Source organism: Equus asinus, chromosome 13 (genome assembly GCF_041296235.1).
Source record: "Equus asinus isolate D_3611 breed Donkey chromosome 13, EquAss-T2T_v2, whole genome shotgun sequence".
Classification (NCBI taxonomy): Eukaryota; Metazoa; Chordata; class Mammalia; order Perissodactyla; family Equidae; genus Equus; species Equus asinus.
The window spans coordinates 40,891,716-40,918,435 of record NC_091802.1 but is presented as its reverse complement, the minus strand read 5'-3'; the positions used below and the strand labels follow the sequence as shown (position 1 = coordinate 40,918,435).

The 26,720-nt window shown below is 46.1% G+C and overlaps 2 protein-coding genes and 1 long non-coding RNA gene across 3 annotated transcripts; all 3 read left to right on the top strand.

Annotated features, from left to right (window-relative positions):
* Positions 1-2,400: 2,400 nt before the first annotated feature.
* LOC123276293 (keratin, type I cuticular Ha3-I-like) lies at positions 2,401-8,608 on the top strand. The gene is made up of 7 exons (XM_070483242.1): positions 2,401-2,854; positions 4,360-4,442; positions 5,421-5,577; positions 6,469-6,630; positions 6,725-6,850; positions 7,030-7,250; positions 8,064-8,608. Exons 1-7 carry the CDS (start codon positions 2,507-2,509, stop codon positions 8,179-8,181), a joined length of 1,215 nt encoding a protein of 404 aa, XP_070339343.1. The 5' UTR covers positions 2,401-2,506; the 3' UTR covers positions 8,182-8,608.
* Positions 8,609-16,733: 8,125 nt separating this feature from the next.
* Positions 16,734-21,705, top strand: LOC106826304 (keratin, type I cuticular Ha3-I). The gene is made up of 7 exons (XM_014833557.3): positions 16,734-17,137; positions 18,159-18,241; positions 18,749-18,905; positions 20,133-20,294; positions 20,389-20,514; positions 20,687-20,907; positions 21,118-21,705. The coding sequence occupies exons 1-7, from the start codon at positions 16,790-16,792 to the stop codon at positions 21,233-21,235; spliced, it is 1,215 nt and encodes a 404-aa protein (XP_014689043.2). The 5' UTR covers positions 16,734-16,789; the 3' UTR covers positions 21,236-21,705.
* Positions 21,706-22,210: 505 nt separating this feature from the next.
* LOC139040049 (uncharacterized) lies at positions 22,211-25,483 on the top strand. The gene is made up of 2 exons (XR_011493837.1): positions 22,211-24,446; positions 24,703-25,483. It is a non-coding gene; the product is annotated as an uncharacterized lncRNA (long non-coding RNA).
* Positions 25,484-26,720: the final 1,237 nt, after the last annotated feature.

Genomic DNA, 26,720 nt, shown 5'->3' with positions numbered 1-26,720 from the left:
AGAAACAGCCTTGGCTTCCATCATAAATAGTGTCCTTAAACCTCAACAGCAATTTGCTCACATGGTAAGACCAGAAGCCTTACCAAGGCGTCTACCACAATTACCTGGGCAGGTGTAAAACCTTTCTGTTTGTTAGGATTTGATTTGCTCATCATGTTTATTGAATGGTCATTGACTAGAGACAATGTCATCGCTTATGCAAAGGAAAGAATTCACAGCATACAGTAAGTGGAATAAATAAAAGCGGTTGTCTTCCAGAATTCCTGGGAAGCTAATTGAAACTTGGCTCTCTTCTCAATAGACCCAAGTGGTCGCAACCATCATTATCTAAAGACCACGTAGCTATGCGGCAAGCATAGTTACTTCTACTCAAGGTATGGGAATACCCTCCACTTTCGAAGATAAAAGGATACTTACCTCTGGACTACTACGTTCAGACTGAGGTAGAAGCTACAGTAATGGTTATAGGGACCCTCATGGACATATTTACCAGTCTACAACAGTATATTCCTTTGTTATTCTTTAAAAACTGCCATCGTCTAGATTTTTCTCATTTGAAGCTTTGAGTAGAGAGAAAGGGAGGAAGACAGAGAAAAGCTAATGAATCTAGCTATATACTTTATATTATTTGATCTCATCCAATAGGGCTTCAATTGGTTTGGTATTGATTTTAAACAAGCACACTCATTCCACATTTCTCTAAAGGTAGAGATTCAGACAGGAGGGGCAGAGAGCTGTGGATTGTGAACACGGATGAGATGTCAGCGCCTTCAAAGCACACGCTCTAGGAGACCACATGTTACTCCAAAGCTGCCGTCCTTTATGAAAGCGTATATGAAGCTTGCTCTCGGGAACAACTTTTAGAATCCTACATTATTATTTTATAGTCTCAATGTGTTTCTGACCCATTAAAGATACTACTCAGGTTGGTTGTTTATTCCACTCACTAGGCTTGGTTCCAAATGATATCTGGTTGGTTGCAAAACTAAACATACCCTCAGAAGATGAAGATTTACCGTCAATGAGGATAACCAAAAGAAAGTGTCCTAGGCTGCGAGGGCAAGTTTGAAGACGGCGTAATCTGAGTAATGACTATATGGGAGGAATGAGTATATGGCTTCCAAAAGGAACTACTTTAAGGAGTATCTTTCATATTTTGAGCACTGATAGATTAAATATAAAATCCTCATAGTTCAAATCTCCACCTGAATCACCGTGAGGGCAGAACATCTGTTTGTCAAAATGTATTGATGGTCACGAGATGCCATTAACCACACAATAATTTAGTGGCTTTTTAGAATCGTATCCTTTGGAAAGCTGGGCTGAAGTGTTTTTGCATCAGATAACTCAGTTTCCGTTTTTAAAGTTTCTAGTAGGTATTGTACTTTCTCACTTAGTAGATTTCCTTCCATTAGAATAGAAATGACCTTTGGTTCTTGGATAGAAAACAGGCTTTTATTTCTTGGCCGACGCTAATTTAGGAGGGGATATTGTCTAGTAGTCGTTGAGTCCCATTGAACTCATAATGATTTGTGCATTATTGAATCTCAGTGGTGAGAAGATAAGAGAGTGTGGCTGTTGGAATCAGAGAGATCGGGTTTGAACTCCGGCTCCACTGTGTAGGAGCTCTGTGACCTTGGGCAACCTCTCAGAGGCTTGCTGTCCTCATCTACAATCCCTGCAGGGTTTTGTGAGTACTGAAGGAGATAATGCACATGAGGTGCTTAGTACAGTGGGTGCTCAGTGAACAGGAGCCATTCTAGTAACAGTCACACTGTGTGTAAGCACATAGTAAGCCTTCATGCAGAGTAGGTGCTCTCAAGATGTGAGTTTTCTCAACATTCTGTGAACGTGGAATAATAGCAGAAATGGAGTGTGGGGGTTTCCCCCAGCCCCCTAGGAAGAGAATAGAATTGCCTCCATCTGGGCAGGGTAGAATGGCAAAGGGATGTTGAACGGGGTGGCCTCCTAAGTCCTCTCTGATCTCAGCTTCCAGGATTCCCCACCCAACAGTCTGGTTTCCAGGTGGCCTTGCTTAGACGGCTTTTCTCAAAGTCCTTACTGAGTTGGGTGAGGAGCTGGATGATGAATGAGGCACGGACCCTTCCACGTTTAAGGGGAAGAGGCACAGAAGAGCCCCCAACTCTGGGGGACAGGGTACGGCTGTCACTCTAACTCAACACCCTGTGAATAAGCAGCAAGGAAATGGGCTGGTCACTTTGAAGACAAACCATGAAGCTCTTACTTAACCAACCAGCATGATTGGCGAGGAGTCCTGACTTAGCAAGAAGCCAAAGTAATACATTTTATGAGGTAAAGGACTCGTGTGAGTTGGCTAAACGACAAATGGAAAAATTGGTCAGGAAGGTAAAAAGAGGCAACGCTGGACATGTTTGGCACACCCAACACTGACAGAATATAAAGCCCTGGACAGGACCAGGGACACACCAGAGAAGAGGAATCAGGCTTTGGAACTGACCTTCAGAGCTCCACTCTCTCCAGCACCATGTCTTACAGCTGCTTCCTGCCCAGCCTGAGCTGCCGCTCCACCTGCTCCTCCCGGCCCTGCGTGCCCCCCAGCTGTCACGGCTGCACCCTGCCCGGGGCCTGCAACATCCCCGCCACTGTGGGCAGCTGTAGCTGGTTCTGTGAGGGCTCCTTCAATGGCAACGAGAAGGAGACCATGCAGTTCCTGAACGACCGCCTGGCCAGCTACCTGGAGAAGGTGCGCCAGCTGGAGCGGGAGAACGCGGAGCTGGAGAGCCGCATCCGGGAGCGGTGCCAGCAGCAGGAGCCCGAAGTGTGCCCCAACTACCAGTCCTACTTCCGCACCATCGAGGAGCTCCAGCAGAAGGTGAGGGGGTGGCACCACACTGCCAATTTAGTAAAGTATCTATTCAAATTTAGCATACCTACTTCTGAACGGATCTAAGACTGTTTGAAGCTAACGTTGAGAAGGATAAAGACATAGACTTCGTTGGTTTAGATACAACACATCAAATTGTCTTAGAAAATCTCTTCGGGAGGCCCCACAAGGGAAGGATGCAGGCTGGGGAGAGGGTAAGGCGTTAGACCAAATCAGTTACAGCAATCTTACATTGCTTCTTCCCTAAAACCAGATTATCCGACCCTAGTTCTAGTGGGATATCCTGGTCTTATTTTCAGAGCCTATAGCTTTTTAAAAAAGTATGCACTGAATTATTTCTTGGAGCCAGGAATTTCCTGAGAGAATCCTCAAATATGTAAAGCCTTTCAAAGCTGCAGAAAGAGACTGTGTCTGTAGCAAAGCAAAGAGCCATTGACTCCAGAAGCCTCTCTGATATATAGACAGCATGCCATCCACCAGAGCCGACACATATACAAGTGAGAACTCAGGACCCGAAGTGCAGGAGTAGAAGTGAGGATAAGGAAAGAGTCAGCACAGAGGTGGGACTCGGTGGAGGTTGGGGACGGATTCCCAGGAGAGGCAATATCTGAGCAGGGATTGAAGGATGAGCAGGAGTTGATGTCCAACTGCACAAGCCCTTGATTCTCAGAGGGCATGGACTGTCCCCTCTTCAGTAGTTCTGGTAAAGTGAAGGCTGGTAAGGGGCTATGCGAGTTGAAGATCATGCATTCATTTACTCACGTTTAGTGATGACTAGGCACAGTGCTGGAGCGAGGGATAAAGTACTGGATAAGACAGTCTCTTGCCTTCAGAGCTCGCGGGCTAGGGGAGAAAAGTGGAGAGTGGAAACCAATGCCCAGAGGGAAGGTGACGGGAAGTGTAACTGGTTGAGAGCAAAGTCCTGTGGGAGGGCGTGGAGGAAGCGACCCCCTGCAGGAGCTGGGGAGGACGGGGATGGGGGTTAGGTGAGGGGTCTTGAAGGTGGTAAGGACATCCCAGGGCACTCCAGGTAGAGGCGGAAGCTTCGTGCAAAAGCCTTGTCCAAGGCAGTATGAGGGGAGAGTGGAGAGAGGTCAGCAGGGCTGGAAAAGGAGGGTATGAGGGTAGGATAACCAACTTGTCCTGGTCTGCCTGGGGTTTTTCTGGGTTTAGCATCCCAGGAACCCTCCAGTTCCAAGCAAATGGGTCCTGGTCACCCTATGTGAGGCTTGGTACCCGGTATGCTTAATTCCTGCAGGAAGCCAGAGGCAGACCAGGAAGAGTCTGTGACAAAGGGCGCATTTCCCCTTGACTGTTTTAGCTTTGAAATGATCAGTTCTGTTAAGTAGTCTTCCCTTTACCCAAGAACTGAAAATCTGAGAAGATTCAAAGCTATTTGGAAGGAATGGGGCTGAAAGAAAAGAGCTTTTCACTTTAAGGCACAGCGCATTCCTTCTTCGTCCAACTCATCTCACAATTAATGCTGTCTCCAGATCCTGGTCAGCAAGTCTGAGAACGCCAGGCTGGTGGTGCAGGTTGACAACGCCAAGCTGGCCGCAGATGACTTCAGAACCAAGTAAGATTTTTCTAATGATCAGAGCAGCCTGGTAATGGACAGGCTGAAGCGCAGATGGTGGTCTCTGTCCCGGGAGCGTGCAGGCAGAAGCTGTCTGGGTTGATAACGGGACGATTCCTGCACTGACTTGATTAGGTTAAATGTCAGTTAAAGTCGCCTCACTGAATGCCAAGAATCTATATTTTAAGTTTAGGAAGGAGTGCAAGAAACCACCCATTCTTTCTCTTTTTCAACTTAATGTCTGGACCAAGTTTAAAAGTGAATTTCACATTGGTTTCTTGGTATAGGTTAGTCAATATCAGCCCATGAGAAAAAAGTTATTAAACCACAAAAATACGAGGCACAATCCATTTCAGAGAATCAGTCAATTTTTCTAGGTGTGACCATTACAATCATAAGAGTCCTTTGCATTTTCGTAGGATTTTACGGTTTACGATGTAATTATCCCTACGGCCTTTCCTCATCTTCAGGCCAACTGGATGAAGTGTTAGTTTGGTTCTCATTTTACAGAGGAGGAAATCAACGCTTAGGGAGACAAAGGGGCTTATCCACAGGCAAGGCCGAATCTAACTGACTTCTGATTTAGCGCTTCCTTAACAGCAACTGATTGCTTCTCAGCGTGGTTGGAAAGGAAGGCAAGACAATCTATAGCTGGCTTAAGAAGTTTACTGGCTCACTTAAGCAGGCAAGATGGCGGGGCTTAGCTGACAGCAACCCGTGAATGAGATTCTTAGAACCAACAGTTAATATGAGAGTAGAACTGTGCATTGGCCCCCCACCAATACCTTCTCTGTGGGTCTGTCTCAGGGAGGAAATAGGTCTTTTTACTCAGCACAGTGGTACTTTTTTCCTTTCAAAAAACTTTAAAAAAAAAAGAAAATATTTCAAAATATAATGAATTTGACTAGGTCAGCTAAGTAAAGCCCAGGAAGAAATCTTCCTCTTTGACCTCCCTTGACCTTTGCTGTGTGTGTGAAGGTATCAGACGGAGCTGGGCCTGCGGCAGCTGGTGGAGTCGGACATCAACGGCCTGCGCAGGATCCTGGACGAGCTGACCCTGTGCAGGTCTGACCTGGAGGCCCAGGTGGAGTCCCTGAAGGAGCAGCTCATCTCCCTCAAGCAGAACCATGAGCAGGTAAGGGATTCCCAGCTCCCAAGCTCCCACTATTGAGAGTTCCGTAACTCCCCTGAGCAGTATAAGCTAGGTCTTTGCAAAGTACCATAGGGCAAGCACCACATGCTGCTGGTTGCTCAAAACATACTTGGAGTACTTTTGGGGACTGAGTTACAAGCCTCTCTTTTTTACCAAAAAGAGTATGGTCAGCTGACATATTTCCACTTGGGGTCAAAGTCCACAGAAAGATCTTTAAAATACTTTCTACTGTTTGATAAGATCTGTTATCTTCTGAATAGATGCCAAATTAATGACTAAGACTGGAAGGAAACTTCCTTACATTGTGTGTCATCTAGATAGTAGAACCTAAGCTGGATAAATGGATGGATGGATCGATGGATGGATGGATGGGTGGGAAAAATGGGAGAAATTAAGGAACTCAAATAATGGTTGATGCAGAGCCCCTGGTTGAATGTAATGAAATCAGATGCATGCTTCAAACGTTACATGTTTTGATGAAGAGGAAACAACCTCTAACAGATAGTGTATGATGGCAGAAGACATGAAATAAATGGGAGGACTTCAACCTGGTTCCTCTGTATTTAAATAGCAACAATTATAAGCCAGTTATCATGCCAGGTTTGTCACTGAGCAAGGAGAAAATAAGAAAGAAATGATAGAATCTTGGAGTGAGAAGAAACATTAACAACCATTTAATCAAGCAGCCTCATTATACAAATGAGTGACTCAGGAGGCCTGAATCAGAAGAAGTGACAGGTTACATCACCTGGACTTCAGCTCATGATTCGTAAACTCCAGTGCAATCCTCTTCCCACCTCACTGGACTCCCTCAAAGAGAGTTTATTTATAGACTTCTTTCTGTGGGTTCATGCCTACCTCTTCCTCCATTAGGAAGTCAACTCCCTGCGTAGCCAGCTTGGAGACCGCCTCAACGTGGAGGTGGACGCGGCCCCCACCGTGGACCTGAACCGCGTGCTCAATGAGACCAGGAGTCAATATGAGGCCCTGGTGGAGACCAACCGCAGGGACGTGGAGGAATGGTTCATCAAGCAGGTGGGCATCCCAGCACATGGCCACTCAGGACCTGAGGCCCCTCAGAGCCTTTCAGGCAGGGTCTGAGCCTGTCTTGTCCCCTCCGGTGTTTCAGACCGAGGAGCTGAACAGGCAGGTGGTGTCCAGCTCGGAGCAGCTGCTGTCCTACCAGGCGGAGATCATCGAGCTGAGACGCACGGTGAACGCCCTGGAGATCGAGCTGCAGGCCCAGCACAACCTGGTGGGTACTGTTCGGCCGTCCTGGTGAGAAATGTGGGATCCCATGTTGGCGAATGGGAGTCAGTGGGATGCCCTTTGGGCCACACTCTCCCTAACTCTTGAAGCTTGTGACTTCTTGGGAACCCTGTGGAGAAGCCCGTGGAGGGAGCAGCTCTGAGATGTTCTTTGTCTCCCCCACAGAGAGACTCTCTGGAGAACACGCTGACGGAGACAGAGGCGCGCTACAGCTCCCAGCTGTCCCAGGTGCAGGGCCTGATCACCAACGTGGAGTCCCAGCTGGCCGAGATCAGGAGCGACCTTGAGCGTCAGAACCAGGAGTACCAGGTGCTGCTGGACGTGCGGGCCCGGCTGGAGAGCGAGATCAACACGTACCGGGGCCTGCTGGAGAGCGAGGACTGCAAGTGAGTACTGGGCACCCCTACAAGGCACATGCACGGTTCTACTATAGGCTGAAAAAGGGACTTTGGAGATCAAGTTCCCGACGCCAATATGTCTGTAAAGACCAGTGTTTATATTACAGTAGCGAGAACTAGGGTGTATCTGTTGCTATCATTACCTGGCCTAAAGGTATTTTCTGTTCCAAAAGATGGTAGTGAGATTTGACCGTTTTCCCTACTGGTGAGCCTTTGGATGCTGAGGGGTAAATGAAGCTTTGTACCTTCAGGCTTGGCTGTCACAGCAAAAGGGAAAACAAAACTGTAGCAACTATCATGCAAATTTGAACAGTGCTTTTGGATTTAACCCCACTCCCTTGTGTCTTTGATCCTTGTTGGAATCATCTGAGGCAGGCAGAGTGGGGATCAGTGTAACCATCGTACAGATGAGCCTTTGAATATTGATAGGGAAGATGACTCAGGAACTCATAGGGTCCAGCACTTGTCACCCAACACAGTATTTTTATGAACAAATTCTGTGTGGTAGGGATTACCAATCCCGTCTTACAGGTGCGGAGGCTGAGGTGTAAGGGCATGAAGTGACTTCCTTCCCCACGACTCCGGGGTTGTAGAGCGAGGGCTGGGATTCCACCTCAAGGCTTCTTTGCTCTTTTCCATCACTGTCTCTGAGCTTTGTCGAAGGAGTCATCCGAAGCAGGCTTGGCTTCCCAAGATGTCCGAATGGTTTCCACTTGTTCCTGTGTCTCCTTGGGTTGAGCTCCTTCTCTTAATTTTTTATTATCCTTTTCATGCTGACGACTTAATGATTCTGTCTCCCAGGCTGCCCTCCAACCCCTGCGCCACGACCAACGCCGGTGACAGGTCCTGCATCACCAATCCCTGCACCCCTTGTGTCCCACGCCCCCGCTGTGGGCCCTGCAACACCTTTGGGTGCTAGATATCCTGAGGCCAGCAGGAGGGTTGCGTGAAGACAGAAGGGACGTCGATGGACCAGCTCTGCTTCTCTGACAACCATCAGCCGCAGGACCCACCCCAGGCATCACCATAAATGATAGTCTGGAAGGAGAACAAATGCCCAGGGTGTGGCCCGGCTCTGAGCCTAGGCCCGCCTGCTCCTCTTCATTCAGGGCCACTCTCTTGTAGTTATTCTGCGACCTGATGGTCTGACGGGTTTGGGCTGTGAAGGTGTCATATGAGGTGTTTTGTGGTTCTCTCTGCTGCTTTCTTCTAGTTCCATAAATCCCTTTGTAAGTTTTCTAATAAACTTTCCTCTTGCAAAGCAGTGATGATTCTCATTTGTATTCATTCTTTTCAAAGTGTTCCCTCCATGTGTACGTGCTTCTTATAAAGCCACTTGAAAGCCCAGAAGGACTGTGTAGTTCAATGCTCTCCTGAAAGGTCTCCGTCACCATTAATTAACATTCATTGAGTGCAACGAGCCCCAGCATCCACTCAGCCAGCAGGGAACCAGTGGGACCACTAAGGCAAGAGGCCTCATCTGAATATGATGAACATTCATTATGGGGCCTTACTCAGTAAAATACAACAGTTAACATTTCTAGAAAGTTCCACTTTTTTCTTTTCCAAGTGCCTACAAGAAGAGGGACAGGAGTTAACACTTATTGAACGCCAACCAAGAACCAGGAACTGCACGACTAATTTTTTCTCTTACACAGTAAGTGACAACGGCAGGACCGAACCCAGAGCTCACTCTCAGAATGTCAGTTACATGTAAGGTGTGAATATGAGAGACTAAAACTGACTTCAAACAAGCACCCAGAGCTTACACACCCTTCAGAATTGTCACCCGGCGAGAGGGGATGCTATTGGTACCCCAAATATCTCTGTAACCCTCCTTTGGGAAATACTGGAGAACACATAGGGGTAGAAAGCACTATCTTGTATTTGAGTAATAACCAACAGATTTTTGAAGTGTCTCTCTTCCCTTTTGAATATTGTAACGCTAGGTCTAAATTTGGATTTTGAGACGCCCCTCCTGTGAAAGTTCTTTAGAACCAAACTAGGATATTCAGTCTCTGGTCTCTGCCGGGACTAAAAGTGCCAGCTCTCCTGGTACCCACTCCTACAGGTACCCACTGATGTCTGCCAAGGTTAATGGCTCCTATGGCTGTGCAAGGCCACTGTCCCAGTCTTTAGCCAAACTGCTAGTTGTGTCTTCTCTCCTTGAGATGGAGCTGACGCTATCTCCCCCTGCTGTGTCCATGCCCTCTCCAGTGTCTTAAATTCTTGTTCTCTCAAATATATTCAACAAAAAACATTGTTGTTCTCTCACACTCTAGTTCTTTCAATGTTTAGTCCGTTGTTGTTGATGTCGTTGGAGCTCCCTTATCCAGACCTCAGGCAGGAGACCTTGGAAGATAATCGAGTGATACTATGTTATGCTCGGAATGTCCCAAACCCAGTTAGTGCCTTCCAGCCTCTCTTCATTCAGGGCAAGTTCATTCCCAGGAGCCACCTCCATGCCTTGTACAAATACTCTTGTTCAATCTATCCCATCAGTTCTCCAACATGCAGGGACCACTGTCCGCCAATGGTTACCTGCCTTTTTGTGAGGGACAGGTACCTCACAAACCCTGTGTTCTGTGCCTTGTGAGTGAGAGCTCAAATTTCTCAACACAGCAAATACATTTTGTTCTCATTGTTCACTGTGGAAAACATTCAACAAAACTTTGTCTCTATGCTTTCAGGTTTTTTTTTTTTTTTTTTTTTTTTGCTGAGGACGATTGGCCCTAAGCTAACATCTGTTGCCAAGCTTCCTCCCCTTGCTTGAGGAAGACTGTCCCTGAGCCAACATCCGTGCCAGTCTTCCCCTACTTTGTGTGTGAGATGCTGCAACAGCATGGCTTGATGAGCAGTATGTAGGTCTGTACCAAGGATTTGAACCCCTGAACCCTGGACCACCAAAGTGGAGCACTTGAACTTAACCACTATGCCACTGGGCTGGCCCCTGTCTCTATGTTTGATGGGGCTGTGTCAGTGCGAGAACTGGGTCCAGGGGAGTCCGTCCTGAGTTCTTGTCTCTGTCACGGTGTTTTTTTTGGTGGAGAAGAGAAAGGGGTGTCAGTGAAGTCACTTTTTCTTGGGACAAAGCCAAACTGGGTTCTGAGACATCTGGTAGGGTCCAGCATTACTCTTACCTCACATGCCGGGCAAGTCACAGGGCTCTGAAGTCCACTGCTGATGATCTGTGATTCACTACCTAGAGTAACAAGGCAATGCTCCTATTTCTTATTTTAAATTAGGAAACATTTCAAACATTTGAAAGTGCAAAAAAATAATAAGACATCTATAGATCCAACACCAAGATTTAAGTGACGTTAACCTTGTGCTGTATTTTTGTCATTGCTGTGGGGTTTTTTTGTTTGCTTTGTTTTTCAGAAATAAAATGTTACAGGTTGAGATAAAACCCTACCTTTATCCATCCTTGTTTCCCTCTGCCTCCCTAGAGGTAACCACTGTGCTAACTTGGTGGTGTATTATCCTCCAATTAAAACATTTCTAAGAACTGTACGTGGATGTATCCATGTGCGTTTGTGTGTGTGTGTGTTTCAACTTAGCAGTTTAAGTTCGAAAATACAAATGGTATAAATTTTGCCATTAATTTTCCCCATTCAACATTATGTTTCTGAGATTTATCTACGTTAACACATGTTCTTTTCATTTATTTTAACTCCTATGTAGCATTCCCTAATGAAAACAAGTCATGTTTTCATTTCCCTATTCCGCTACTGAGGGATGGTTAGGATGTTTCTTTCTTGCTTTATCATTATAAACAGAGCTGCAGGAACGTCCCTGCCAATGTCTCCTAACGCACCTGTGTGAGTTTCTCCAGAGCAGCGGTTCTCAAAGTGTGGCTCCCTGGGAACCTGGGGAGCTGGTAGAAATGCAAATTCTTCACTCCCACCCGAGACCTACTAACTCAGAACTCTGAGGATGGGGCCCAGCAATCTGTTTTGTTTTGTTTTCTAATCTTTATTGAAATATCACTTCTTTACAAAGGAAATAAAATCTCAAAGAGATATCTGTGCTCCCATGTTCATTACAGCATTGTTACAGCCAAGACATGGAGACGATTGCAGTGTCTGTTGATGAATGACTGGGTAAGGGAAATGTGACATGTATATCATATATACACACACACACACACATATGTATGAAGGAAATCCTGCCATTTGGGACAATGCAGGTGAACATGGAGGACATTATGCTAAGCAAAATAAGTCAGACACAGAAAGACAAATACTGCACGATCTCACTTATATGTGAAATCTAAAAAAGTTCAACTCATAAAAGCAGAAAGTAGAATACTCTCTGGGGTAAATGAGGAGATGTTGGTCAAAGGCTACAAAGGGTCGTTATATGGGATGAATAAGTCCTGGCGACCTAATGTACAGCGTGGTGACGATAGTTAATAATAGTATATTGTATACTTGCAATTTTCAAAGGGGATAGAACTTGAATTGAATTTTCTTAACACACACACAGACACACAGAGTAATCATGTCGAGGTGATGGATAAGTCATTTAGCTTGATTGTGGAGATCTTTTCCCAATATATGCATATATATAAAAGCATCAAGTTGTATACCCAGATATCTGTTTTCACTTTCAAACTTGAGATGTGTGCTCAGACTTAGCAAACGTTGCTAAGGGGTTTACGTTTACTTGCTTCCAGTGCTGCTTGTATTTTCTTCCTCCTTTTGGGTTTCAGTTTCTTGTTTTCTGAAATACATTCTTGTGTAGTTCTTACAGAATCTATAAGTGACAAATTCCCTCAGTCACTGTTGGAAGACGTCTTTTCTTAGTGGTCACTCCTAAATGATGGTTTTATTGGTACAGAATTCCAGATTGATGGCTATTTTCCTTCAGCATTTTGAAGGAAATGCCTATTGCCAATCAAACTGTGGTTGCATTGTTGGTAATCCTTTTATTTTTTTCTCTCTCTGGCTGTTTCCAAGGTCACCGCTTCGTCTTCCTGCTGGGTAGCTCCACTGCGCTCTGGCCAGGGGTGGCGCTAGTTTTGTTTTCCTGCTTAGGTCTGCTGTGTTTCTTGAGTTGATCCATGTTTCTCAACACTTGTGGAAAATTCCCGGCCATTATGATTTTTGAATATTAGTTCTGTCCTCTTCCATCTTCTCCTTCTGAAGTCTTTTTTAAAAAATAGCTTTATTGAGGTATAATTCATACCGTATATATATTATTCACATACCATAAAATTCTCCCATATAAAGTATACCATTCAATGGTTTTTAATATATTGGTAGAGTTGTGTAACCATTACCACAATTTTAGAACACTTTATCATCCTCCAAAGAAATCTTGTCCCCATTTCTAATCAGTCCCCATTCTCCTCAACCCTCCAGGCTTAGGCAACCATAGTTTTCTCTATGGATTTGTCTACTCTACACCTTGCATATGACTAGAATCATGCAATATGTGGTATTTTGTGACTAGCTTCTTTTACATAGCATAAGGTTTTCAATTTAGAGCCCAGTAAGAGATCGTTCAGCTTTCCGCCCCACCCCTCCATTTTCCTGTAACAATGAGTGTACCTTTTGTTTTCTAGTTTACCTTTTCACTAGAGATGCTGTCTTTTGAGAGATGTGGCTTTTTTCAATGGTCTGAGTTCCAGTCCTCTCATGAAGACCAAGGGCCTTGTTCCCTGTCCCTCATTTCTAATTCACCTTTTTCCAATTGAGACCCTTTCACAAACTCTCCGTGGGAGCTTGAGCAAGTCACTTTCCCTTTGGGGTGAACATTTTCCCATTTGTAAAATGAAAGAGTTGGGTGAGATGGCCCCTTAGGTCCTTGGTAGCTCAACATTCTAAGATTCTAGACTTCACCTGACTTAGACACTATCTCCAGAAAAGAAATGTCATCATCCTATGAGTGTGTGGGAAGTCCAGTCTAAGGATGTAGCTCAGTGAGTGGATCCTAAAACTCCATCTTCTTGCACTGCGGGTGGCAGTCAATTCAGAACCTTTTTCCAAGAGTTATGCCTTTTGGCATTCTCTTCACCTGTAGCTCAGACCACACATCAGTCAATTCATGAGCTACAGTCTGTTTGATCTCACGGGAAGCTTGGTTTCCCTTCATCACCTCTTAATAGCTCCTCTTTGGAATTGGCAAAATCAGCAGTTATCACAAGGGTGTGAATGCCAATCATGACAAAGGCTTTATTTCTGGAATAACAAGCTCAAGTGCAATTTAGTGATTATATTGCAATAGGAGCCTTACTGGATCCTTTTATATCTCTTTACTTCTTTAAAAGACTTGTAAGAATTTCCTTTTGGAATTTTTAATGTAAATTCTATGTCTTTTTCTTGTGCAGAAGGAATATACACATTTTCAAAAAATTTGGAGAAAAGAAAAAGTATATAAAGAATAAACAAGCATTCATAATCCTATCATTTCAAAGCATCCAGGATCATCATTGGAGAAAGGTTCTTTTTATCTCTCAGTTGTCCTCACTGTTAAAATCACATTAGTTCTGGGGCCGGCTCTGTGGCTGAGTGGTTAAGTTCGCGTGCTCCACTGCGGCGGCCCAGGGTTCGGGTCCTGGGTGCGGACATGGCACCGCTCATCAAGCCACGTTGAGGCAGCGTCCCACATCCCCCAACTAGAAGGACGTGCAACTGAGGTGTACAGCTGTGTACGGGGGTGGGGTTTTGGGGAGATAAAGCAGAAAAAACAAAAAAGATTGGCAACAGTTGTTAGCCCAGGTGCCAATTAAAAAAAAAAATCACATTAGTTTTAATTTTGTTTTGACTATATTTGAGTACCTTATCTTGGGTAACTGTGTAGCTCTTGAGTAGAGCCCCCACCATCTGAACAGTTGTGGTTCTAAGCGTCTCGAACTGATGGGGTATAATTCTATATCTGATGGGATATAACTGTATAAATTGCTCCAAACTGTTGGGGTGTAATTGTATCATCAACGTAGAAAGAACAATTGAAATCAGGGAGGCAACAAGGAACTTCAGGGTTGCTGAATTTTATCCTTATTTCCACATTCACCCTTCATTCTTCTTCAACAGAGCAAATATATGGATAACAAGATTTTGTTTTTCTTTTTTTCTCACTACCTTTGATTTCTGCCCCTAGGTAATAACAGATCAGATTGGTTGTGACATTACTCACCGTTTATGCAGCACGGTGACGGGGGCTAGGAAAGCAGTGGGGATCAGTAGGTTTGGGTTCTAGCTAATCTGAAACAAGCCATTTCTCCATTCTGAGCCTCAGTTTCCTCATTTGTAAAATGAGAGAGTTGGGTGAGATGATTATTAAGATCCATGAAATCACTCTGGTTCCAAGATTTTCCCTCTCTCTTTTGACTATTTTGGCATTTGGGATCTGCTTTAGGCCGTGGAAGGGAGGAAAGGAAGAGCGAAACGCACAGCAGCCTGGGTTTTGATCTCAGCTGTAGATGAGGGGCGAGGGCTCTGCTGTGAGCGCCCTTCTCTGAGTTCTGCTCTGTCTTCTGCTAGGATGACAGTAAGGAGCCCTTCCTCTCCATGGACAATGTATCTAGACACAAAACTGAATTCTTTCCTCATCGTCTTGCTTTAGGATATCAAATAAGTCTCACCTTAGGCCTTGCGACAAAACAGAAGTAGAGTTACATGCATGGACAGTTCCAACTGCTTATGCTTCTTGGGTAATTTTTCCTAAATCACCAACTATTATGAATCATCAAATCCAAACAAGCTTGACATCTTTAAACTGCTTGACACACACTCTAATTATTGTAGAAAGTCTGTATTGGTAAGACCGAAGCTTGCGAGCTTTATAATCAGGTGTACAAACTGACTGTGGCAGGACTTCTCTAAATAATGAACACTTCCACTCAGGGTGTTTAAAGTCTCGGTTTACCAAAGTTCACTGTGGGTGTTACCTTAAGAACACAGGTGCTGTATACAGTAGGAACCCCCATTTGACCCTGGAAGTGTCCTGGTAGCTTGCTGGTCAAGGTATCCAAGACCCTCTCCGTGGTTCTGATCTTACAGGGCCCTTTGCTGCACTTGACAGTTTCGACCTTCATCTCCACCTTGAAGCTCTCTCCTCCCTGGCCTTCTATGATGCCGTGAACTGGCTTTCTTCATTTTCCCTTGCCATTTCTCCCTGACTCTCTTTCCTTATCCTGATCTCTGGTTGAGGAATTCCCCAGAGTTTGGTCCTCAGCCTCTTGTTGCTCTTCTTTTTGTACACTCTCCCTTGGCTCATTTATCCAACTCTTACATCTGTATTAAGATCATATCTGTCGTTATCATCCCTGTCATGAATTCTGGTATTGCAACTCCAAGACCTACTGAACACTTCCTTGTGGGATTCCACCATTTCTTCAAATGCAGCTTGTCAAGAATGAAATTACATCACTCCTTTCCTTAGAACCTTCAATGATTCCCCTTTGCCCTTAAGATAAAGCCTAAACTCCTCAAGGAGATGTACATGATCCTTCATGTAAAGGTCCTTCCATGCCTTTAGAGAACTCAAGTACGGGGAGAGATATGCATATAAGTCATGACAATGCCATGCTCAAGGTGAGATAAGAGTTCAGAGAGGAGGAAGAGATGATCTGCCACAAGAAGTTAAGGAAGGAGGTAGTTCGTTTGTAACAAGTAGCATGGTATGATGCAAAGAATAGAGATCCGTGTTGGAATCCTGGCTTCACAACTTATTAACCCCTACTCTGTATGCCTTGCTTTGCCCATCTGTAAAATGGGAACAGTATCATTTGCCTTGAAGGGTCATGGTGAGGAATGAATGAGATCATGTTTGCGAAAAGTGTCTGACACCACCTTAGGCCTGTGCAGGTGCTCAGCAAGTGTGAGCTCCTTCTGACCATAGCCCTGGTCATATCTTCCATTCCTCACAGTGTACAAGCTATGACCCTGGTGAATATCTGTTATTTGGTTGATTGACATTATCATAGATATGGATGATGCCCACTATATCAGGAAACAGGACCAATGGGAACCAGGCTGTTTTCACTGTCCCAGAAAGGATCAATTTCTCTTTCTGAGAACCATGAATTCAGAATTTGGCATTTGGAAATTTGACCTAGCAAAAGATAGATGGGCAAGAGCTATGCTTTTCTATCTCAGCAAGAAGAGCCAAAGGTTTGCTAAGGAGTCAGGGCCAGCAAGCCAGGAGACAAAGTAGCAAGAGTGTCCCTGGACCTGCCACGCCCCACTAATGAAGTCCAGGGCGTTCATGAGTCCAGCTCTTTGAAGCCACCCTACGAAGCTCTTACTTCACTGAGGCCCAGCATGGAAGAGAAGTCCTGCCTTAGCAAGAAGCCTGAGTAAAGTCTTTTATGAGGTGAGGGACTCTTCTGAGGAAACATAACAAACTGAGGGGAAGGGCTTTTGACAATCCCAAATGAGTAAGAAAAAAAGGGCTGCCTTGCATGTCCACACCCTCTGTGGAGGGGGTATAAATGCTCCCCAGAGGCAGGAGACCCACAAGCTCCTGGGAGGACTTGGACTCTGTCTTCAGTTGAGAGCCTCACTCCCTCCAGCGCCATGTCTTACAGCTGCTTCCTGCCCAGCCTGAGCTGCCGCTCCACCTGCTCCTCCCGGCCCTGCGTGCCCCCCAGCTGCCATGGCTGCACCCTGCCTGGGGCCTGCAACATCCCCGCCAACGTGGGCAGCTGTGGCTTGTTCTGCGAGGGCTCCTTCAATGGCAACGAGAAGGAGACCATGCAGTTCCTGAACGACCGCCTGGCCAGCTACCTGGAGAAGGTGCGCCAGCTGGAGCGGGAGAACGCGGAGCTGGAGAGCCGCATCCGGGAGCGGTGCCAGCAGCAGGAGCCCGAAGTGTGCCCCAACTACCAGTCCTACTTCCGCACCATCGAGGAGCTCCAGCAGAAGGTGAGGGGGTGGCCATCACACTGCCTCCAGCAGGAAGTTTCAGGGAGGGAATCTGAGATATGGTTAAGAAACACTGTGAGCTCTCAGTATGATTGAAACGCATAGGTTGAAGTCTGGCTTTTCCCTGTTATTTTCTTGAGGATCCATCCTATTCTAGGCCCAGGACTGCCAGGTCTGAATATTTGCATAGTGTTAGTCTATGTGGAGGTAGCAGCACTTTGCTTAAATAAGCCATAATTAAAAGCTGCCTCCAAATGCTTCCATGCATTTGCCAAGCTCCAGAATTATTACCCCGAGGTGAGAGAAAAGACGGAGCCCATGAAGGAGGCTGAGGAAGCAGAAACCTTTGTAAGGATTGGACCATTGTCTCTCTCCCTCATCTGGGCTTTTGACTGTTCCGACCTTTTGCTGCCATGCCCTTCTGGGTACTTAATTATCCTGGCTTGTTGTCCTGACCTTGATGCCTCTGGGCTTCTCCTGGTGTGCAGTGTCCAGTGAGGGCATCAAGTGGTTGGCTAAAACCAGAAAGAGTGGAAACCAGCTAGGAGGACACAGTGCCAAGCCATCCAGGATGACTGGGAGGGCGTGGCTGCTTCCTTGACCCAGCCCCCTCCAACTGCTGGTTTATGTATTTTATCTTCCCCACTGGACCGGAAATTTCTTGAAGGCAGGATCCAGTGCTTACTCATTTTTGTATCGTTAGTTTCTTGAACCATGCCAGACATGTTGTAAGTTTTTAAAAAATAAATGTTAGTTTTTATTATTATCAATTTCTCAGTACTGCTTATTAGGAAAGATGATTTATCTACTGATATTTTTCTTGCATATTTCAGTGTTGTTTTTTTCAAATTTGATTTCTCAAATATTTATTGAGCATCTATTGCGCATGGACAGCATATAATAATCTTATATAAGATCTACTGTGATTTCTCATTCGATTCCTTCCATGTACGTGAATTAGTAGGGATTCCTGTTGGCTAAACATAACCAAGCTCATTCTAGAATGTTTTGGATCTTCTAGATCCTGGTCAGCAAGTCTGAGAACGCCAGGTTGGTAGTGCAGATTGACAACGCCAAGCTGGCCGCAGATGACTTCAGGACCAAGTGAGTGGGCAAGTGGGGTCTGCCTTCTCTTCTGTCTTTCCCATAGCCTGTCTTCAACACTGACAAACATTGACAAAGCTTTTCCCTAGATGTTTCCACAAGATCCACAGAGCCATTGCTCACAAGAGCTCAGAGATCCCTTCTCTAGATTCCGTCTCCTCCTCCTCCTTCTCTGTAAGGTGATATCCGCAATCCAGTATAGAAGCCACAGTCCCCTGATGCTCTGCCATGCACAGACTTCAATCAGGAGAATGTGGGAAGTGTATCAATTTTGGAAATCTCACAGTTGTTGGGCTTTTATCCCCTTAAATCCACTGGCTGTTTATTTATTAAAATACAATACCGGTGCATTTTCCTCTAGGAGCTAGCGCTCTGTGTTGAAAAGCTAAATGAACGAGATGGCTGTAAAAACCACAAGCCCCAACTTCCAGTTGTCTGAAAAACCAAACCAGAGTCAAGGCCAGACCTATTCCTGCCTGGCCTGTCCCTAACGCTCCTGTGTTACAGGTACGAGACAGAGCTGGGCTTGCGGCAGCTGGTGGAGTCGGACATCAACGGGCTGCGCAGGATCCTGGACGAGCTGACCCTGTGCAAGGCCGACCTGGAGGCCCAGGTGGAGTCCCTGAAGGAGGAGTTGCTCTGCCTCAAGCAGAACCACGAGCAGGTGAGGTTCACCACAGAGCAACAGCTTCAAACTTGCCAAGGCCTGTTTCCAACCATCCCGGGGTATGGGAGAGGCTCGACTCACTGAGGAATCTACTCTCCAGACAAAAGGGGATTTACAGAGAATGAGTAATCTAAACATGCACGATATGAGATTAGGGTTTTTCTGCCAGAGGCAGAAATAAGAGTGAAGGAAGTGGGCAAGCCCTGAAAGGAGGAAAAGTCAGCAACCAGGCAGTGCCCATTGCCTCTTCCACTCCCAGGACGGAGCAGATGGGGCTGCAGAGATGTCTTATCCCAATTCTCCACTTAGTGACTGGAGAGGCCAGGACGGCCACCCAGCAGACAGGGCTGATCTAGAAACAGAACTCACTCTCGTCTTTCTCATCCAGAGCTCTTTCTGCCATTCAGTGTTGTCTGGATTGGAAACACTGGAAAAACGCTCACCATCATTGCTTGGTCAGTTGCATGATAAAGAAGACAGATATTTTGGGCCTTAAATCCAAGAATAATGTAAATAGTGATAGTTAATATTAATCAAGTGCTTGCTGTGTGCCAAACGCTACGCTGAGTGCTTTAGAACTCCAGAGGTAGTTCTCACTTTACAGATGAAGAAATTGAGGCTTCTAGAAGCTTCTAGAAGCCATGTAGTGAGTGATATAGATGAGACCCAATTCAAATCTGTCTGACATCCACCTAAGCCCAACTACCAAGTTATGCTGGCTCTGTGAAGAGATGAGCAGTGAAATGAACAGATACTTATTTCCTTCAGCAAAATCTATGCTATTGGAATCTCCAGTGATGTCTGCTATCCCAGGAGGGCAGATTTTGAAGCAAGCATTCTTTATTTCCTCTTTAGCCAGACTCTATCCTTTTTGTCACCCATGGTGAAGCATCAAACATAAGAGGCTAGGTAGTATACTAGCAGAAACACTGAACTGGGCGTTTGGCGCCCATGGTTTAAATGTCAGCTCTGAGGCTGATCACTGCGCTTCTCTAAGTGAGGACTAGTGCAAGGATGTGAAGGTGGAAAGAGGTTGTGGACTTGAAAGCACTTTGTGAAGTGGGATACACAGGTCAGTCATTGAATGCAGAACCCAGTTAATGAGAGGACCACAGGGAATGGAGCTGCTGAAAGCTTAAGAATGACCACAAGGTAAACAGCGTTCTCTTAGAGGAGAGCACCAGGATCCTCTGTGATACCTTAAATTTTGCCTTCCTCCATCAGGAAGTCAATACCCTGCGTAGCCAGCTTGGAGACCGCCTCAACGTGGAGGTGGATGCAGCCCCCACCGTGGACCTGAACCGCGTGCTCAATGAGACCAGGAGTCAGTATGAGGCCCTGGTGGAGACCAACCGCAGGGACGTGGAGGAATGGTTCACCACCCAGGTGGGCATCTCAGCATGTGGCCACTCAGGACCTGAGGCCCCTCAGAGCCTTTCAGGCAGGGTCTGAGCCTGTCTTGTCCCCTCTGGTGTTTCAGACCGAGGAGCTGAACAGGCAGGTGGTGTCCAGCTCGGAACAGCTGCAGTCCTACCAGGCGGAGATCATCGAGCTGAGACGCACGGTGAACGCCCTGGAGATCGAGCTGCAGGCCCAGCACAACCTGGTGGGTACTGTTCGGCCGTCCTGGTGAGAAATGTGAAGTCAGGGAATAGGAGTCAGTGGGATGCCCCTTGGGCCACACTGTCCCTAACTCTCGAAGCTTGTGACTTCTTGGGAACCCTGTGGAGAAGCCCGTGGAGGGAGCAGCTCTGAGATGTTCTTTGTCTCCCCCACAGAGAGACTCTCTGGAGAACACGCTGACGGAGACAGAGGCGCGCTACAGCTCCCAGCTGTCCCAGGTGCAGGGCCTGATCACCAACGTGGAGTCCCAGCTGGCCGAGATCAGGAGCGACCTTGAGCGTCAGAACCAGGAGTACCAGGTGCTGCTGGACGTGCGGGCCCGGCTGGAGAGCGAGATCAACACGTACCGGGGCCTGCTGGAGAGCGAGGACTGCAAGTGAGTATGACATTAGTAATATTTCCCTTGGGGCGGCGTATGAAGTTTCCGTGGGGATGAAAAGTCTTGATAGAAATAAATTTATAATTTCAAGCTTTTCTTGGAGGCACTCTGAGGAAGAACGATGTTCTTACAGCAAGTGTGTTTAGTATCTTCCTATCTCTTCATCTCATTTTACCCTAACTTGCCCCAATGGTTTTCTATCTCCAGGCTCCCCTGCAACCCATGTGCCACAACCAATGCATGTGACACATCCATTGGGTCCTGTGTCTCTAATCCTTGTGTCCCACGTACTCGGTGTGGGCCTTGCAACACTTTTGTGCGCTAGAGGTCCCAGTGCCAGGAGGAAGAGAAGGGCTCCAAAGTCGCATCTCAGCCCTACAACATCCAAACGTCTCCTACAGTGACCACACTTTGGCCAAAGGAAGAAACTTCTACCAGCACCAGCTTCTAAGTGTCAACTCTATCCCCACTGAATTCCCTGGCTTGATCCTCTAGTACAACAGACTGCAAAGTCTCCTTACGGACTCAGTCTGTCTTCTGAGTCACACAGAGAAATCTACAACAGGATCACGTAATATTTATTATCACAATGACACATTTGCATACCATGCTATGCTTTAACAAATGCTTATCTAAATGTGATGTACATATAATTATATTAAGTGCTGATGCACGTGCTATGAAGCAGAACATAATTGGGAAAAATCTTCCCGTGTCACTGTTTTGGTCTTTGGAGATGCAGTAAAGATCCCTTGTTAACCTCCTAATAAACTCTTATTCTAGCACAAAAGTGATAATTGTCCTTTTCATTCATTAATTTCAAAATTGGTTGTCTTGTATACATAAAAATTAACCAGGAGGCCAGCTTGGTGCCACAGTGGTTAAGTTCACACGTTCTGCTTCGGCAGCCTGGGGTTCACTGGTTTGGATCCTGGGTGCGGACCTGCACACTGCTTGTCAGGCCATGCTGTGGCAGGTGTCCCACATATAAAGTAGAGAAAGATGGGCACGGATGTTAGCTCAGGGCCAGTCTTCCTCAGCAAAAAGGAGGAGGATGGGTGGCAGATGTTAGCTCAGGGCTAATCTTCCTCAAAAAAAAAAAATTAACCAAAGTTCTTCCATCAGATGAAGGAGTCATTTACCCCAACATATGGTCCGTGACTTCCCTTAGAGAAAAGTCTCCAGCAGACATTGTCATCCTATTGACGTGGTTTTCATTTTGGGAACAAGCTGGGGGGAAAGGGAGTGGCAAATGCGCACAAGAGTATCTGCAAACATTTTCTGTCAATCTCTTCAGAGGGAGTACGTGAGAGACTCACAGAAATGGGACAACACCAGGAGGACATAAATCTGGAGAGAAGAAATGAATCATGTGCCCCTTGGCAACATGAAAATATTGAAACAGAGAAAGAACTGGGAAAAATATACTCAGCCAACAAGGATCTTCCTCCAAATCAACCTTTGCATATTGGAGAGTTTTTTCTCATAGCCACCAAAATCAGGTAATGACTGTTTCGGTGCCTAAAAAGCTCATAATAATTATTAAAATATGCAGAAATATATTTTACTCAGAGTCAGACTTTCAAGTCAACGTCTTACAAATCATCAAACTAAAATGTTAAAAAAAGAGACATTTTCAATCACATTGCTCTTGCCAAAATGTTATTAACGTTGATATTTTCTTTCATATTATTTAATCGTGGTATTTTGGGAGGGCAAATGTTTATGCCCGTTTAATAACAAAAACAAGTGTAATTTAAAAAGTTTCATCACAGATTACTTATCCCTTTAAAAATTTTTATTAGTATAGTGTACATTTTATGATATGCATATTATCTTATAGTTGTAATATAATATACATATTCTAAAATGCATAAAAATAAGTAAACATATTGCAGGTGCCTGCTCAAAACTCTTCCAATAGGGTTCTAAGAAGAAATACTGTGAAACCCAGCAGATTGGTGAACCCTGTGCCTCCATCACCTGTGCTTTCTCTGGACTGGGATATGTCATTTCAACCTGACATGAAGTTGTGGGTAGAAATTCTTTGGAATGCCACACCTATGTTAAAGAGTTGAAAGTGTGAGTTTTGTTTTGGTCGAAAGATCCTTCCTTTTCACCATGAGGGAATAGCATGAGATTTACACACATAAAATTTTTTTGACATATAAATTCACCCAAGACATCCGCAGTGTGTGAAACTGTCTGTCCGAAGCACTGAGTGGGTGCCGTGGGCCTCTCTTTCAAGCTTGTTCTGGGCCATCAAGATGGAGCAAGTGCCTGCAAGTCACCCCATTGGAGCCCTGGATTCACAGAGACTCTGTGCCCAGCTCACTCTGTGTCTCCCTCCTCCCTCTAACTCACTCATCTCCCTGCAGCGGCTGCCTGGGTCCTGGACAAATGGCCTGTCCAGGGTGGTAGGAGTGGCAGCGGAGACTCCATGCTCCATGGGGTCTGAGAGACAAGGAGGGGCTTGGACTTCACGCAGGTTTAGCCCCACCCACTGGCGGAGGAGCTACAACTCACATGACTCTCATGGCCTCCGGTTCCTCCTCTTCTTTGTGAAAAGGAGAAAAAATAATGGTTTTTAGTATAGGCTATACTCAGATCTGACTCTACTCTTTACCAGCTCTGACCCTTGGGCATGTACCTTTCCTTCTTTGGGCTTCATGCCTCCTCACAGTGTTCTGAGATGCAATTCAGAAAATGTGACCTCTGAGAGTAAGCGCAAACCCATCTTGCTATATGGAGGCAAGTGTTCTTCTTCAGTGCATGGGACTGTGTTGATTTGGACTACTGATCCAGTGCCCTTGAAGAACGTGACTCTGGAACCAGAGTTTTGGGTTGGATCCCAGCTCTGCTATTTAATAGTAGTGTGACCTTGCAAATAACATTAACACCACTGTCACTGAAGTCATCAGTTCCTAGCACCAGGCCTTCTCAGAAACAGTGCTCTCATAGCAAGGAAGCAAGGGCTTCAGAACCTGGGACCCACCTCCTAACCTGCTTTGTCTTCCATGTGAAATAAGCAACACTGGCTGGGCAACGGGTCTCACCCCCTAGGTGACGGCGTGACGCGTAGTGGAAGAATTCTGGGTTGTTTGGGAGGTGGAACTTTTGGGTCTTGACTTTGGATACTTGTTAACTTCCCTCACTTTCAGACTCTTCCTTTGAAGGAGCACCCAGCCAACCGGCTTCACGGGGTTGTTGTGATGGTCACTGTGGATGGAGGTACTTTGTAAATGGCACAGCGCTGTACAGGCATAGACCATAGTATTATTGTCACTGACCCTGTGACCTTGAATACTAACTCCTGGGCTCTGAGAGGCTAATTTTGAGGTTGTCTATTCCAAATAAAACATTCTACTCAGCCTCCTACAACGTCTTTTTGTTTCTGCCTTTCACCGAGGTAAACCAGATACCCATTTTCTCTTGGAGAAAGCTCTCCTGGAGCTTTCCTGAAAGGCTCTCCTGGAGCTTGGAGCTCTCCTCAAAGGCCCTGGGGTAGTGCAGGAGCAACATTCTCTTCTGGAAAGGTGATGAATCTTTTCCGTTATTCCACGTACCCCTCTTCCCAGCTTGCCCATGGAATTCCAGGCCCCAAAGCAGCATGGAGATGACATGAGAGGGGACCCATAGGGAGTGGAATGTGACAGGAAGCCTTGGGGTGAGCAATGAAAGGAGTATTGTCTGTGGGAAATGTGGGGCGATGGGGAAAGGGATGTGAGCCTGCCCGCCTGGGCTGCCCCTTTCTCCTCCTGGTTGCATGTTTTAACTTCTTGTTTGTCACAGGCACCTGCAAAGGCTCCTTTTTGAGGGGAGCTTTATGTGGGTGGCTCTGAGAAGGAGACAAAATGTGGCCTGGTGAATCACTCGCAGAAAGAATTACGGAGGCCCAAGGAAGGACCTAGAGCAGAAGCATCTTGAAAACACCCAGGACATACGTATGGGCAAGAAGACGTGGAAGATCTGTCCTGTGGGAATTGTTGCTCGCTTTGGGAACATAGCTACTAAACCCCAGAAATCTCGCTCCTTCATCATCTCGGGAATATAATCGGAATTCCTCTCATGAGCTTTCTTTTCCTCACCCAGGTCCTTGACTATTTCTAGACGGCCATATTAGTGGTTTTGGGTGCACCGGAGGTGAGGCCACTGTGTGAGGTCCTTGAACACAAAGCACTGTTTGACAAGCGACATCCAATCCTAACATCTTCCTCAGCCCACTGTCTGCTCCTCACCTCCCCATGTTTCAGGGGCTGATCCCATGGCCATGCCTGTGAAGGGTTGGTGGCCCTCGATCACCAGATTATGGAAGAGGAGCCTGCTCTGAGATCGGCGTGGTCTGGCTCAAGAGTGCATGCTCCCAGCCTTGACCTCAGCCTGTGGGTCACGTGTCTCTGAGAGCCCAGGGAACCGCTGCTATATTTGGGCATTTGTACTTCCTTACATCGCATCCACTACCATATTTGGCCTTGTTCTATGTACTAGATGTGGACAAGTATCACTATCTCCATTTAAAGAAAGCTTGATTGAGGTATAATTGACATGCAGTAAACCACACATGTTTAAAGCATGCAGTTTGATAAGTTTGGACATGTGTATACACCTGTGCACCATTCCCACATGAACATATCCACCATCCCTCAAAGTCTCCTCCTGTCCTTTATAATCCCACCTTTCCCTGCGCTGGCCCCTTCTGCATTTTATGAAAGAGCAAGCCGAGTTTTCTGGGCAGCTGGAGCAAGAATACAGATGGCCTGACTCTTCCCTTCTTTGCCCACAGCATTGGCTCATTAGAAGGCCCCAAAGTGGCAGAGGGAAGCAAGGGCCAATGACAGCGGCTTGGAGCTCCGAATCCTTGATAAAAGAGAAGCCAACATCTATTTAATACCTACTCTGTGCTTTAAGCCTGGGAGGGTAGGAATTACGACCATTCCACAGATGGGGAAACTGAGAGCAGATGAGTTAAAGACAGTTGGCAAGAACCTGTGGGTCAGGGATGGAGCCAGGTTGTCAGCCTCCCACCCGCGATAACTGGCTCTTCTCCTCTGGCCCATATGGAGCTTGGTTTTGATGGCTTAACACCCAAAGCCTTCCAGCTCTTTGACATTCTCCCTCCGGTCACAGGGGGCTGATGTCGTGGTTTCACTGGACCGGCACTTGCCCGTCCCACCAGGCCAGGCCTCCCAGATACATGCATTCAAAGTCCCCTGGAACCGGAGTCTTCCTCCCCTCGGGCTGGAATGCCAGATAACACCTTGGAGATGGAGGGGAGACTTTGGGATTTGGGGATGGATGGAGTGGCGAAGAGGCTTCTTCGAGGCCAGGAAGCTATGTGCCTGTGGCTGGCCCAGAAGGTGATTTTCCTTTCGAATCCCTGGTGTAGCCAGGGAAGAGGCAGCAGGGCCTGCTTCTGCTTCTCCTTCCTGGCCCTCCTCTCTTCCCTTTACCTTGAAACGCTCCAAAGAGGATGCTAGATAATGGTGGTTTTCAGAAACAATTTTTAAAAAAGCAACAGGATTCTTTTTCCAAATGAAAGTTTAAAGGCAACACAGTACATAAAAGAGCAATGTTTTACTGGTGTATCTTTAATTTTAAGATATATTTATAATACTTACTTTGAAATTCAGTCAATGGGAGCAATGAGGTTGTTTGGCTTCATTTGTTTGCTTAACGAATAGTATTAAGCACTTACTCTGGGCCAGGTCTTGTTCTCAGCACCAGGGATGTCTCCAGGGAGAAGACAAACAAGATCAGGCTCCCCTGGAGTTCACAGGCAGGAAAGAAGAAGGATCGAGTCAATAAGTAAA